The sequence below is a fragment of the Calypte anna genome, chromosome 8 (genome assembly GCF_003957555.1).
Source record: "Calypte anna isolate BGI_N300 chromosome 8, bCalAnn1_v1.p, whole genome shotgun sequence".
NCBI classification, from domain to species: Eukaryota; Metazoa; Chordata; class Aves; order Apodiformes; family Trochilidae; genus Calypte; species Calypte anna.
The window spans coordinates 29,330,665-29,344,237 of record NC_044254.1 but is presented as its reverse complement, the minus strand read 5'-3'; the positions used below and the strand labels follow the sequence as shown (position 1 = coordinate 29,344,237).

Genomic DNA, 13,573 nt, shown 5'->3' with positions numbered 1-13,573 from the left:
TTCCTCAACACCTCCAGGGATGGTGACTCCACCACCTCCCTGGGCAGCCCGTTCAAATGCCTCACCATTCTTCTAGGAAAGAAATTTTTCCTAGTATCCAACCTAAACCTCCCCTGGCACAGCTTAAACCCATTTCCTCTCATCCTATTGCTAGTTTAAATTTTCTAGAGCTTATTTCAACAGCTGATTATCACCTTTTTTTGCTCTTCTTGGTGAGGAAGCCCTCACCCTCCTATCTCCACTCTTCCGGGCCTTGAAGCCTAGGGCCACCCCTCCAAACCACCACTTCAGAACCCCCTGAGGACCAGGAGATCCATGTTTTAGGTACTTCCCTCCTGGATGAAGGTATGGGACAGTAGGAAGGGGGCTGAGGAGGCCAATCCATACCTTGAGGCCAGGATTGGCGATCAGGCGGGTGTTGTCGCTGAGGTAGGCGGTGTAGTGCTCCACCACCCTCTTTGTCTCGGGCTGGCTGAGGTGTTCATAGGGAGAGGAGAAGCTGCCTGCAGACAGCATGACTGTAGGGCTTTCTGAAAACAGCAAAACAGGAGAAAATTAACAGCAAAACAGGAGAAAGCTGAAGGCAACGAATTGCATGTATTTCCCACTAAAAACGTTTGTCCCACAAACAGGTCCCCTCCCCTCTCTGACTCTGCACAGCTCCTTCAGGCCATGGGTGGACTCTGAGAGGGCCCAGAACATGAAGTTTTCCACCCAAACCTGAGCAGCTTACCAGCACAGCTCAGCTCACCTCCCCAAGCACTGGCAGAACCTCTGTCTCTACCTCTCTTGCTTCAGAAGATGGAAGTCACAAAGTTACCACCTAACTGATCTGCACGGGTCATCTGTTCAGTGCCCTTCCCCTCACAGACCAAACAGCTTCTGAATTATTATACTTTTGGGAAAGATTACAGAGGCTCTTTTCCTGTAAGAAAAGAGACTCTGCTAATGAAGAAGAAATTGATTATCCATGTTTAGGTTGGATAAAGCAGAGGGAAACAGAAAGGAGCACTTTCAGTTACAGGTAATGAAAAAATGGAGAATTACAAGTGCAGAGGGGGAGCTACCAATAAATGTGCTGCTGTCTGAGGTGATCTCTCACAAGAGAAGTAAACCTTCCTTGTGCAGAAACTGCAACACCAAACAGCTTGTTCTTTTAAAAAGAAAAGCTATTCTAATGGTGCAAGGGCTGAATGTTGAGAGTAACACCTTTTCTGAATACCTGACCCAGGGAACCTGATTTCCCCGTGTGTAATGGCCTGCAGAGGAAAAAAATCACTGGAATATGTCTTCTGCTTTCATTCACATTCCTCTAAAATACATCACCATACATCTAACAACCACGTGTGCTGCAGCCATCACTTAGGAACTTCTACTGCAGTGCTTCATCTGCTTCCCACACCTGATACTGTGATGTGACTGCATTTTGCTTTGCATTAAGTTTTTCCACTTGTCAGCTCAGTACTGCATTATCTGGATATTTCCCATGTATATCTTGTCTTTCTGGACAAAGGAGAATCAAGACTAGGAAACACATTAAAGAAAGAAAAAAAAAAACCTCTGTATTTTAAACAACTGGGAAAGCAATTTCCCTGGGTTTGTCAAGTGCCTCCGTAACTCCTCCAGGTCTAATCTCACTTAGCTATTTGTGACACCGCAATATAACTGTGCAAATATCACAACTGAGCTGCTAATCCACCAAGAGACCTTCAAACCTTGCTACAAACAAAAGCACTTCATTCAGAACTTCTTATAATTCAGCACAGGTTTTAACAAACATCCCCCCCACCCCGAGATTAATACTTAAACATGAAAGCTTGCAACTTTTATGATATAAAGAAAACTCTCTGTTCTTAGGATATATTATGTTTTTCAAGTTCTCAATCCTTTCTAGACACTCTGCCAGAGATTCCCTCTTTCCAGTATGTTTGAGCCTGAAATTAATCAGGCAGAACAGGATCAGTTTAGCTTATCAAAACCAGGAATGCATCAGTGACCTGAGAATTTTTTTAAGCAGGTCAGGAGGGACTGGAAACCATCACAACCCCAGGAGTTCTCAGTTTCCCCTAAAAGACTTAACTTCTGACTTCACAGGGATCAATGGTCTTAAATGATTATGGCACTGAAAATCTGGCATAAATCCCAAGTCAAAAAGTAGTCCTGCTTGTCTGGCTGGGACTTCCATCCTACTTATGTTATTTGTCAATACAGCCACGAGATCTTAAGTTTCCAGCTTGGTGAGAATCAACAAAGAGCTCCAAGAAGGTAACAGCCAATTAGAAAATCAGCCTCTGGGAATAAAAGCCTTTCAAGAGGAGATTATTTCCAGCATTTTGTGAGAAGAGTTTGACTTTTCTGCTGCCACAGTCCTCACAAACATGCCTGAGCTGGTGAGGAAGAAGCATGAGGAAGCTGTACCTAAGGTTGCCAGCTGCTTGAAGTGCAGGCAGGCACTGGGCTGGCCCAGCAGATCCAGGCGGTGGTAGAGGAGTTTGCTGCTGGGGACAGTGTTGAGGTTCTTCAGCTGCTTAACTGGTATTTCTGGCTGTATCACCACCACACACAGGATAAAGGATGTGTCCTGGACCTGAAAAAAATGGGCAAGTCATGAAACAAAAAGGGAGGTGTTACAGAAGGGATTTCTTATTTATTTATTTCCTATTTAGCATTCATTCCCTTTGCTGTAATTGCTCAGCTCATCCAGTTCTGGAAGGCAGCACCACATATCCCCATCTCTCAAGAATCCCAGTTCCCACTCCCTCTGTCAAGAAGCTAATAAGGACTTGATCCCACAAAAACCAGAGGGAAGCATGGTGCAGACCAAGTTTTCAAGCTGTATCAGTTTCCATGCAGGACAGAGACACTTTTTTTCAGAGATCTGATTACTGCAAGTCAGTCCCTCAAGCAGCCATTCTCCACTCTGCAACCATCTGGTATCTATCAGAGCCACTAAGCTGTACCCCTCAAAAAAAACCCAAAACCAACAACATTTTTCCATAGTCTATGCCCAAAATAAAATAAAATAAAATAGCTTTCAGGGAATTTCAGGAATTGTTGCTCAATTAGCAATCATTTCTAGCACTGTTTTGCAGTGTCATTAACAGAGGAGAGGCTTTGCATTTACAGTTGATGAAAACCCACTGGTATTCTCTTTATGAAGAATTTAGACAATTTAACTCTCAAGAATAAGCTTTTCTCATTACCACTCTTCATTGTGTGTTGTGAGAGTGGTTTGCATTAAATAACCTACAGTACCTCCAACTGGCAAACACGGAGCTGCCCAGCTGCTCTGCAAGGGTGTTTGATATTTAATGTAGCATTACAACATCAGCAAATGAGCTCCAGACACCCTCCTATGTGAATTTCTGTTACATAATGACAGATTTAATCTCTTAAAACTGCTCAGCTTAATCTTTTTAGGTTGGATTTAACTCAATACACTGAAACCATCCACCAGTACCCTCTTGAGTTTGCTGGCACAAGAAAAAGTAGCCAATTATTTCTGGCATCAGCAAAATTCACCTGGAGTCTATTGAACTTTACATTCCATTTTAATCCCAGGGTCAAGATTAGAGTTCAGATACGTTCAAAAATTCAAGTGAAGCAAGACAGCTGCTAGGAGCTCTCTTAAAGCTCTTCCAACTGGTAAAATAGGTGTTGGATACATTAGGACTCAGTTTCAATGTAACTTATGTACGTAAGAGAAGTGTTAAATGACAGCAAACATCATTACTGGCTGCTGATACAGCTCTGAAACAAGGTAGCAGCAGAAGGAGAAGTTGATATTTTCCCAATTAATGGATTTTACTGCTTTGCCCCAAACACACCAAGAGGATTAAGCAAAAGAATGACTTCATACTAAACACTGCCTCAGCACCCTATGCAGATGTGGTCTCTGGGAGGTATGTACATGCCAGCATGTACATCCAGACCAGGATACACTTGTTTCCAGAGGGAAAGCATGAGTATGATCTCTGTGGGACTGTGCATGACACTTGCCTCATGAAATGAAGAGAGCAGACACAGATCCAGACAGACACAGCCCTGAAGATGACATAGGAACAAACCTGAAATGGCCATTTCATTCCTTCCTCCTTGTGACAGAAACCTCTGTATCAATCTGGAGCTTCAATATATTCAACATATTAACATGCTCTTCAACATAGGAACTTAACTCTCTTCCCCCCTGCAACAGTGTCACTTCTCTCCTTACCATTTTCCAGGCATAGCTGACGTTGTAGGCTTCTTTTCCAGTTTCTCTCAGTTTATTTACATGCCAAGACAGAGAGGAGTTCACAGGAACTGTGATGATCTGGCTGCCCAGGGGAATGCTGTGGTGGCCAATGTAACATACAGCATTTTATTAAACACTGAGAAAGCTCTTAGGCAAAAGCCAAAATACTCTAAGCTTTGAAGACATTAATTGTTATCTGCCTTAGGTGAAGAAAAAGCACGTGTGTGCTGGAAATGCCATATTCTGAGATAGAACACTTAGACAAGAGAGAGGCTAAAGAAAAACCCAGTCCAAATAGTGGAAAACCTACTTGACATGGAAGAGAGACAACAGGAGGAGAGACAACAGGAGGAGAGACAACAGGAGGAGAGACAACAGGAGGAGTGACAACAGGAGGAGTGACAACAGGAAGAGAGACAACAGGAAGAGAGACAACAGGAAGAGTGACAAGAGTGACAATAGGCAGAGTGACAATAGGAAGAGAGACAATAGGAGGAGAGACAATAGGAGGAGAGACAATAGGAGGAGAGACAATAGGAGGAGAGACAACAGGAGGAGTGACAATAGCAAGAGAGACAACAGGAAGAGAGACAACAGGAAGAGAGACAACAGGAAGAGAGACAACAGGAAGAGAGACAACAGGAAGAGAGACAACAGGAAGAGCATCCCCCAGCTCAGCTGTGGGCACTGCTGCTGAGCACACCAAAATATAAAATTAAGAAAGCTGGAGGAAAAACCAAACCAGAGTTGTGCTGAATTTGGGGGAAAAAATAATCTGAGTATCCAGAAAGGAAAAGGAACTGAAAACTTCTCCAGAAATACCCTGGGGATTGCTGATGTCTGAACTTGGATTCCTTACCTGAGGATGTTCTGGCGCACCAGCTCAAACTTAGGAATGTTCTCATAGTGGATGATGTCAGTGTGCAGGGGGGGCTCAGACAGCAGGTAGGGCCTGGTAAGGGATGGGTGCATCAGTGTGTAGCCTGAAAAACACAGACACACAGCACAATGAATGCCCAGGATGAGCACTTACAGGGAAAAAAAACCCCAAGGACACAGTAACTACACACAGCCTTTACAAAGGCTACACAAGTTTAGGTACACAAGCAATATTACCAAAGGAGCTGAAAAACTAAGAACTTGGTGAGTTGTAAATGAAATAAAAACCAAGCAACAAGAGATCAGGATCAGACAAAAGGAGATGAACACACACACACAAGTTTTGCCTTTTTTCCTACACATAAAGAAAACCTGGATGTTGCATATCCAGAAAAATCTCAACAGCTACATCAAAACACCAAAGGAATTTCACACCATGAACCCACCTACAGTCTGCAGCAACTCTCAAGCAACACTCACCAAACAACATGCAATTAGGAAGCATTGTAATTCATTACTAACAGACTATTTGGAAAGATGAGAACTAAGAGCTTCCTTTTGATGGTTAATGACCTCAGTGGGACTACAGGAGAGTAACTGAGCCCCAAAGTTACCTTTGTTATCAATCAGGAAAGTGTAGGAACCCAGAGAGTCTTGGTAATAGGTGACATCTTCCAGGATATAGGCAAGATTCACATCCACTCCAACAATGCCTAGCAGCAGGTTCCCAAAGTAACAGGGTTTACTTACAGTCATGATCAGACCTTAGAATGAGAGAAAGACCAGAAAACCATCAGCAGTAATAGCTACTCAATTATTTTGAGAGGAAGGAAGGCAAGCATTTTACCATTTGAAGATGAGAAGCCCTGGAGATTCTGTAGTGTGCTTCCTGCAGGAATACAGACAGACACTGGCACAGCTCCAGGGTGGCTGTCAGGCCTGGCTGCTGTTACCCACTCTCCCTAATTAATTTTTATCTTTCTATTAGTGACCTACAGGACATGTACTAAATTGCTGAAAATTCCCATCACAGTCACTGTTTTGGGAGTTTTGTCCATCCACAGGTGGATGCCTTACAGGTGAGAAGCACACTGGTATGAAAAGGAAAGACAATATTTTGTTCTTTTAACATTATTTAAGGCAACATAAAAAATAGGGGGAGCAGGAAAAGAATCTGTACTTGTAAAGCAACAAAGGCAATGAATTATTGCTCATCTCATTGCATATTCAGAATATTAAACCTCTTCTCCTTATTAAATCCTAATATGGCCACTGAACAGGGAACCATACCCATAACTACACACAGCTTTGGGGGGCAGCCTGTGCCTGAGGACAGAACTTGTGGTAATGCCTCACTTCTCATCTTCCACTTCTCAGTCTGAGTGTGGAAACTCAGTGATTCTTCTCCTTCAAACCAATATGAAATTCATTTGCATGGATAAGCTTTTAAGTACCCTTTGTAATTATGGAAGACCAACCTTCCCTGTTGCATCATTTCTCATCCTTCTGCTGCTCAAGATTTGCCATTATGCCAGGAGTTGGGTTTTGTCAGAGTTTAAGAATAGAGCTGAACTACCAGGGTGAGAAAACACAACAAGCAGGAAGCATTCTGAATTCAACCTGTATCTACACCACATCTTCTCACCACTTTTTCCATACCTAGACCTTCCTAGAATGGGTTGGGTTGGAAGGGACCTTAATGATCATCAAGACCCAACCCCCCTCCATGGGCAGGGACACTTTACACCAGGCTGCACAAGGTTCATCCAGCCTGGATTTGAACACTTCCAGGGATTACCTTCTGCAGATAAAAAAAAACCAAAACCTAGTGGCTTGCAAGGCTGATTTGACATTTCCCTTTGGAACACACCTAAAAATACCATAAAACTCCAGTATATTTAGGAATATATAAGCAAAGGGAACCTAACCTGTTAGGTTTTAAACACTAAACTGAGTGTAAGCACTTACCATCCCCCATTTCATCTGAGAAGGGCAGACTGAAGACTGCCTCATCGATCATTCTGTTGGGCAGGTTTGTGTAGAATCTGCCCACAGTGGTTTCCAGGTTGCTCAGCTGGTTCAGGACCATCATGCTCCCCTTGACCACAGGAAGGGCTGTTCGGTCTGGCACCCCATACTTGACTGAGTTCTGCTCTGCCAGGTCCCTCAGGAAGGCCAATTCCTTCAAACCTGTCACTCCCTCTGCAGGTGAGAAGGGAAGGAAGGAGAAAGAAGCAGCTTAGCAGCATTCAGCAGCTCTGTATCTTACTCCAAAGTACTGGAAATAAAAGCAAAATGATACAGACTGCAGACTGAATGTACGGTAGGTTTATTCAAGTGATAAGGCAAAATGATGAAAGATTAGGATGGCTTTGGGGAAAGGAATCAGCTAGGACAAAACTTGGTGAGACTGTGCTCTGATGGTGCAAAAATTCCCCATGCTGTTCACATCACCACTGAAAACAAAGATCTTTTAACAAAGACTGATGTGACCCATAAGCCCACAGGACTTCCCTTTGTTCTCCACTGGTGGTTTCTCCACATAAAGGACCAGGAGTGTATTATACACCCTTGGAGATAACAGGCTTTGTTTTTAGCTTAAACATGGTAGTTTCACATTCTACTTTAAGTCCCAGGCTCAGTTCCTGCAGACAAATCAAAGAGTTTTGTAGATGTAAGGTCTCAAATGAGGATTGACATTTCTAGTCAAATGATACAGCAGCTTAAGCACTGGTTTCCTGGGCTGGAGTTGGTGTGCAATTTTTAGTAACACAACATGCAGCAGCCTTCTTATTGAGAATACTTGCTTGAAAAAAGCCCAGAATGCCCAACTTCTGTGTGTGCCTCTTTGTATTTAACTTCCCTCTAATCAGAGCACTTCAGATTACACTGGATTTATGTTCATGCTCCTTAATGACCAAGATAGGAGCCCCTGTGCTCTCGTTTTGCTGCAGCAGGAAACACGGGCAGTGCCAGGGAGGTTTCTACCTGCAACAGTGATCAAACTGAATGCAATCTGGTTGCCTCAAGACAATTTGGATCAGAATATTTCTGTCCTGCAGCACCACCTATATCCTGGCACAGAGCTTAATCTGCCAAAGTGGTAACATCTGGAGGCAGCCTCTGGGTTCCACCAGCCAAACCCATTACCAAACTGCTCCCAGGAAGGTGTGGAATTAATTTGGCTGAGCTTAATGAAGTGGCTGTACAATGAAAAGGGAATTTTCAGGGGCTGGGAACACAAAGGGATTTCTCACCATTCATCAGTGCATAGGTGAGGATCATGACTGAGTTATTGAGGAAACTGTTTTCTTCATTGATGACCCGTAGTGTAGCTTTTTTGTCATCTTCTGAGGAATCTTTTGATGTAATCCCAGCTGAGAGATAGATGATGACCATGTCAGTATCTAAAAAGAATTACAGATATTCATGATTAGCCCTCCATGCACAGCCTGGAACAAACACCTGCTTGTTTCAGTGCCTGAAAACCACCTACCATCCCTGCACAACACCTTTTTCATCCACTTTTCCTTCTCTGCCCCTGCATTTACCCCTTCAACCTGTAAATTCAAGTGGTTGCTTCCACACCACCCTGTTTCATCTCTATTAGAAGTATTTTATGTATATCATGAAGAACTCAGAGGGATCACACCACCACGTAACTGGAATCACAAGAGGTCAGTTGGTACTGCACCAACTTTGCTGTCTCAGCAGAGTTTGTGTTTCTTTTGTGTTTTTTAAAAAAAACCAAGCACGAATGCTTCTGACCTGCACACTTTGCCATCATGACTTGGAAAGAATTTTGGCCAGAACTGGCTACAAGTTAAGAGGAACTGATAATTTAAGGGGAATTTTCACCTTGGTTTTTTTTTTGTTAGAAGCTAAAGCTAGGAAAAAAAGCAAAGCCAAGTGTTAATGCAGCTTAAAGAAAACTGATAATGTCTGTGTTTCCTGTAATAACTACTCTGAACTGCAGCCAGGCATGATGCTTCAGCCCAAAACCTTTGTTACCAGGAACAAAATGATATTCCTAAGTCTGTGTCAGGGTTTAGGGAGCTAAACAAGCATCCTGCTTGTTTAATACCTGATGATCTCACTCTTTTTGATACTGTATAATATATACATATATATTTATATACACACACTGCTATTTTTAAATACACACACACACACCCTGCCTATTTAACTGGACTGGTCTCAGGGAGCACCAGGACTCAGAGTGGTTTCTTCCCTTCTGGGATGAGGGTCTGCTGAGCAGGACTGCAACAGGCAGGGAATCCAGATGTGTTCCAGTTCTTCCATCTCACACCAACAGCTCCCTTCTAACTTTCCCAGTGTGAATTTGGGAGCTGTGTCTTGACAGCTTCCCTGACACACCCACACATTGTTCTCCAGGAACAGGATGTTAAGAGTATTAGCAGTGAAATGAATGATTTTTTTCTTATTATTTCTTTTCTAGGTTTATTTTTCTTTTTTAAAAAGATGAAAAGATTATTTCCAAGAAAATAAGACGTGTTTTATAAACATCCTCTTCTCAAACCTCTTACGGCTCACCCTATCAGTGCTGAAATTTGCTATAAATACATTCAGTTTTTAGAATCTTTTACACTAAATCCAGAGCACTTGCCCCAAAATAATGGTGTGGTATAAAACTCTGTAAAATTATGTGTTTTCCCATTCATGAATATGCCAACACCTTCTAATCCTAACACACAAAGGAAGCACATAAAGTGGGAGCACATTTCCTTAGTCTTTCTGAAGCATCTTAATTCCTGAGCTTGTCTTTTTCATTTTCTTCAGTTCTGAGTTTGAAGACAAGGAGGAAATTTACACTCAGTGAATCAGCACAAGACCCAGCTACAGGATCTGAGGGGCAGAAATGAATGACAGTGACAGAGATCACTCTGCTTCTCCACCCAACCTTTCCTGATTCCAACAAGCACCCAGAGTTACAGCTTCAAGAATTTGCTTTCCAGTCCTTCCTGGCAAGCAAATCTGCCACTCCAGTTGCCATCCACCTTTTCCACATCTTTTACCACATCCTCATGGCAAAAAAACCCAAAACAACACACACAAATCCCCCAAAGTCTTTGGAATGGGAAGGAGAAAGCCCATCATTCATACACCAAAATTCAGGAGGATGTTCTTGGATGAGAGAAACTTTAGTCAGGCCAACCTCAAGTTCCATAGAATAGAACTTATAATTGGTATTCTCAAAAAAAATCCCCTTTTCGCTGAGAAGCAAGAGCCACTTCCACACAATTCCAGTTTGGGGGATTACCCATACCATGTGTGTTTTAGCAACGTGTCCATGAACCTGCAGCAGCAACAGCAATTTTTATTAAAAGGACAAACCTCTGGCCTGGCACACATTTGGGAAATAATTCAGGCAATTCAACCCTGCAATTTTATACCACAGTTCAAAATAAAGTGAGAGAAGTTAAAAGGGAATGGCCACATGGGAATCAGCCATGGAGATACCAGATCAAGCAAACACAACTTAACAAAAATCATTCAGGACACTTCACTCCTTCGGCCTTTGCCCAAGTGAGAAACTGAGAAGAAGGAAACACTTCTCAAAAGATGAAGACCCTTGGAAGCCTCAGAAATAATCAGGATTGCCCAACAAGGGACTTACTTCCTTGGAGTTTTGTCCCGTTGTTGGTGTTTCGGATCAGCTGGAAAGCCTTCTGGAAGCCCAGGGAGTGCTGCGTGGGGCTGTCAGAGGACTTGATGCTGCTGACGAAGGTGGACATCTTCCTTTTGGTCTCACTGGTGGCAGGGGACAGGAAAGTCTTGTAGCACTGATCCAAGGAGCAGGTTCTGACTGTGTCTGCCACGGTCAGCACCGAGATCTTGAAAGAGAAGAAAGTGGATTGGATTACCTCAGCACTGAGAGTTCTTTAGGCAGCGAGATGGAAGGCAGAGTGATAAGCCCAGCTGAAGAGATTCCCTGGGTTTAAAAGGCAATTGTTGCAAAAAATAAATGCTGGAGGCATAAATGCATCAAATTTGAAAAGGATTAGACTTCTGGTGGTTTTCAGAAAAAGAGACTGCAGGCTTTGTTTCTCAGATGAAGTCAGCTTCCCCCTGCTTGTACATAATGGTTAATAGACTGCTGGTCAAGTAAAGTGAACTACAAAAAAATGAAAATAAAATCAGCAAGGAGTATTTTCAGGACAGCCCTGAGTGCCTATGGAAAAGTGGAATGCACAAAGAAACTGAAAAAAACCAAACCCAACAATAAACCCAACCCTTTTAAGAGCTTTTCACAGGCAAAGCTTTAGGTTGCTTTAATATCTCAGTCAAAGCAAGGCAAATCTCCCATCAGTTTTTATCCTGTAAATAGGTTGAGGCATTTAGTGGTAACACTTGCATGAGCCCACACATACCATGCCAGTCTTATTAAATGAGTGGCACACTTCATTAGAAATTACACTGATGCAAGAGAGTCCCAGAATTAAGCAGTAATTACACACCCCTAGAACAGGTTTTGTAACCACCCAGCTCCTGACCAAGTAATACCCATCTTAAATGTATTTTCATCTTTATAGGTCTGTATGAAAACAAATACCTTTGACACTTCAGTTGAAGAGCTATTAATTCTGCTAAATTATAAGCATTATTACACAGTACTAGGACTGTGAAATAAAGGTTTGAAGTGTTTTTCCCACACTATTAATGAGCAGACTTTAAGGCAAAGATGATAATCAGTGTTCTTCAACTTCGTTTGACTGGAACTCCCTATTAAAACAAACAAAAAAACCCAACCAACCAAAAAAAAGCAAGCAGGGTACTACTAACACAGAATTATTGAAACTAAAGACCAAAATGGGGCTGCTTGTCATCCTACAGAAGCACTTTATGGGCCCTGCTTGTAATCCATTACTTCAAAAATTACAGGTTAAGCAACTTCTTCATGATCAAGCAGAGTATCTCTGACAGAGGAAGAAACACAATCCACCTTCCTCAGCCCTCTGCCTCATCCTTCCCTTGCTGGCAGAAATCATTCTCATTTTCATAAGCAACAAAGAGAGGCTCAGAGGCAGAAGGAGCAGCTCAAAGTGATGGAGTACTTCAGGAGTACGGAGGCTCAGAGCATGGCTCTCCTAACTGCACTCACACTTCACACCATCACCTTTCAGAATTACTCAGCAAAACTTTGCCTCAGATCACTCGTTTTCACTTCTTTTTTTTCCCCCCAAACATTCCCCCTGCAGCACCACGAGCTTCCAAAAACGAGTCCAAGCCTTCAGCACCACAGATCCCCACGAATCCCTGGACCCTAAGTTAGAAACTGCCAACACCAAGAGTGATGAAACCCCGTGCAAAGCTGCTGGTTGGGCTGGAGGGAAGCTCACCTTATCGTGCTCATCTATGGAGCTGAGGATGACCTGAGCAGCATCCTTGGCAATCTGCAGCTGCGTCTCGGTGACCGAAGCGCCGTGGTCCACGATGACCACGATGTGCTTGGACTGAGGGCGAACAGTGGAGACATAGACAGGCCTGAAAGAGGACAAAACCCCTGCTCTGTGAGCCATCTGGAAACGGGCACTGAAATGTTTACAAGTGGAAAGAGTTGGCAAGTAAAAGCAAGATAAATAAAAACCCAAACACCCCAGGAAGAAACAGTGAATTGTTTGAAGAAATGGTGAATTTTTGCCTTGAGGAAAAGCTTCTACTTGAATCCTGTGTTCAATATTGGGTGCATCACTACAAGGAGGACACTGAGATGCTGCAACATGTCCAGAGAAGAGCAATGAAGCTGGTGAGGGGTCTGGAGCACTCTTAAGAGGAGTGGCTGAGGCAAATGTGGTTTTTTCAGTCTGGAGAAGAAGAGGCTGAGGGTAGAGAGGAGGTTGTAGTGAGGTGGGGAGTGGTCTCTTCTCCTATGTAACTGGTGACAGGAGGAGAGGAAATGGACTCAGGTTGCACCAGGGGAGGTTCAGATTGGATATCAGGAAAAATTTCTTTCTGGAAAGAGTGGAAGAGGCAGCCCAGGGAATGGGTGGAGTCACCATCCCTGAAATGTTGATAAACATGTGGACATAGCACTGCAGGACATGGGTTAGTTGGTGCTGTTAGGCTGGCAGTTGGACTCTATGATCTCAGAGGTCTTTTCCAACCTCAATGATTCCGTGGTTTTATGATTTTATGATTGCAATAGATAAGGTGAGCTGAAAGTCTGAACAGAAAGGCTCTTGTCTTCATTCCCTTTCTGAATTTTTTAAACCAAAATCTTCTTTTCTCCCCCTGTCACAACAACCACTTTGAGCCAGAAATAAAGAATCCTGCTGAGGCAGCAGCAGTGTTTGGGTTTCCTCCTAGCAGCAGCTCACACCAAGCTTTGGATTAAGTGTTGACAAGCAAGGAATGCCTCACAAGAAACCTTGGGTGCTGAGGACCTTACTCACACCTAAAACTCAGTGCAACAGTGGGGATCTGTGGTTAGAGGACAAG

The 13,573-nt window shown here is 43.2% G+C and overlaps 2 protein-coding genes across 4 annotated transcripts in view; both read right to left on the bottom strand.

Annotated features, from left to right (window-relative positions):
* The window catches only part of CACHD1 (cache domain containing 1), an 87,946-nt gene that overhangs the window by 17,086 nt on the left and 57,287 nt on the right, over positions 1 to 13,573 (bottom strand). For 2 of the 3 annotated variants that reach the window (XM_030455555.1, XM_030455556.1), the window contains exons 6-14: positions 12,475 to 12,619; positions 10,752 to 10,968; positions 8,371 to 8,520; positions 7,082 to 7,315; positions 5,728 to 5,877; positions 5,094 to 5,217; positions 4,214 to 4,331; positions 2,419 to 2,587; positions 388 to 530 (exon numbers count right to left, since the gene is read on the bottom strand). In XM_030455555.1, coding sequence (XP_030311415.1) covers positions 388 to 530; positions 2,419 to 2,587; positions 4,214 to 4,331; positions 5,094 to 5,217; positions 5,728 to 5,877; positions 7,082 to 7,315; positions 8,371 to 8,520; positions 10,752 to 10,968; positions 12,475 to 12,619 — 1,450 coding nt within the window. The remainder of the gene's footprint in view (positions 1 to 387; positions 531 to 2,418; positions 2,588 to 4,213; positions 4,332 to 5,093; positions 5,218 to 5,727; positions 5,878 to 7,081; positions 7,316 to 8,370; positions 8,521 to 10,751; positions 10,969 to 12,474; positions 12,620 to 13,573) is intronic. The other variant, XM_030455557.1, reaches the window with a different exon arrangement.
* LOC115598639 (keratin-associated protein 4-3-like) lies at positions 4,404 to 4,899 on the bottom strand (the record flags this gene model as incomplete). Its single annotated transcript, XM_030454819.1, has 2 exons — positions 4,404 to 4,477; positions 4,545 to 4,899. Coding segments are annotated over 2 exons (429 nt in total), but the record flags the coding sequence as incomplete, so codon positions are not given.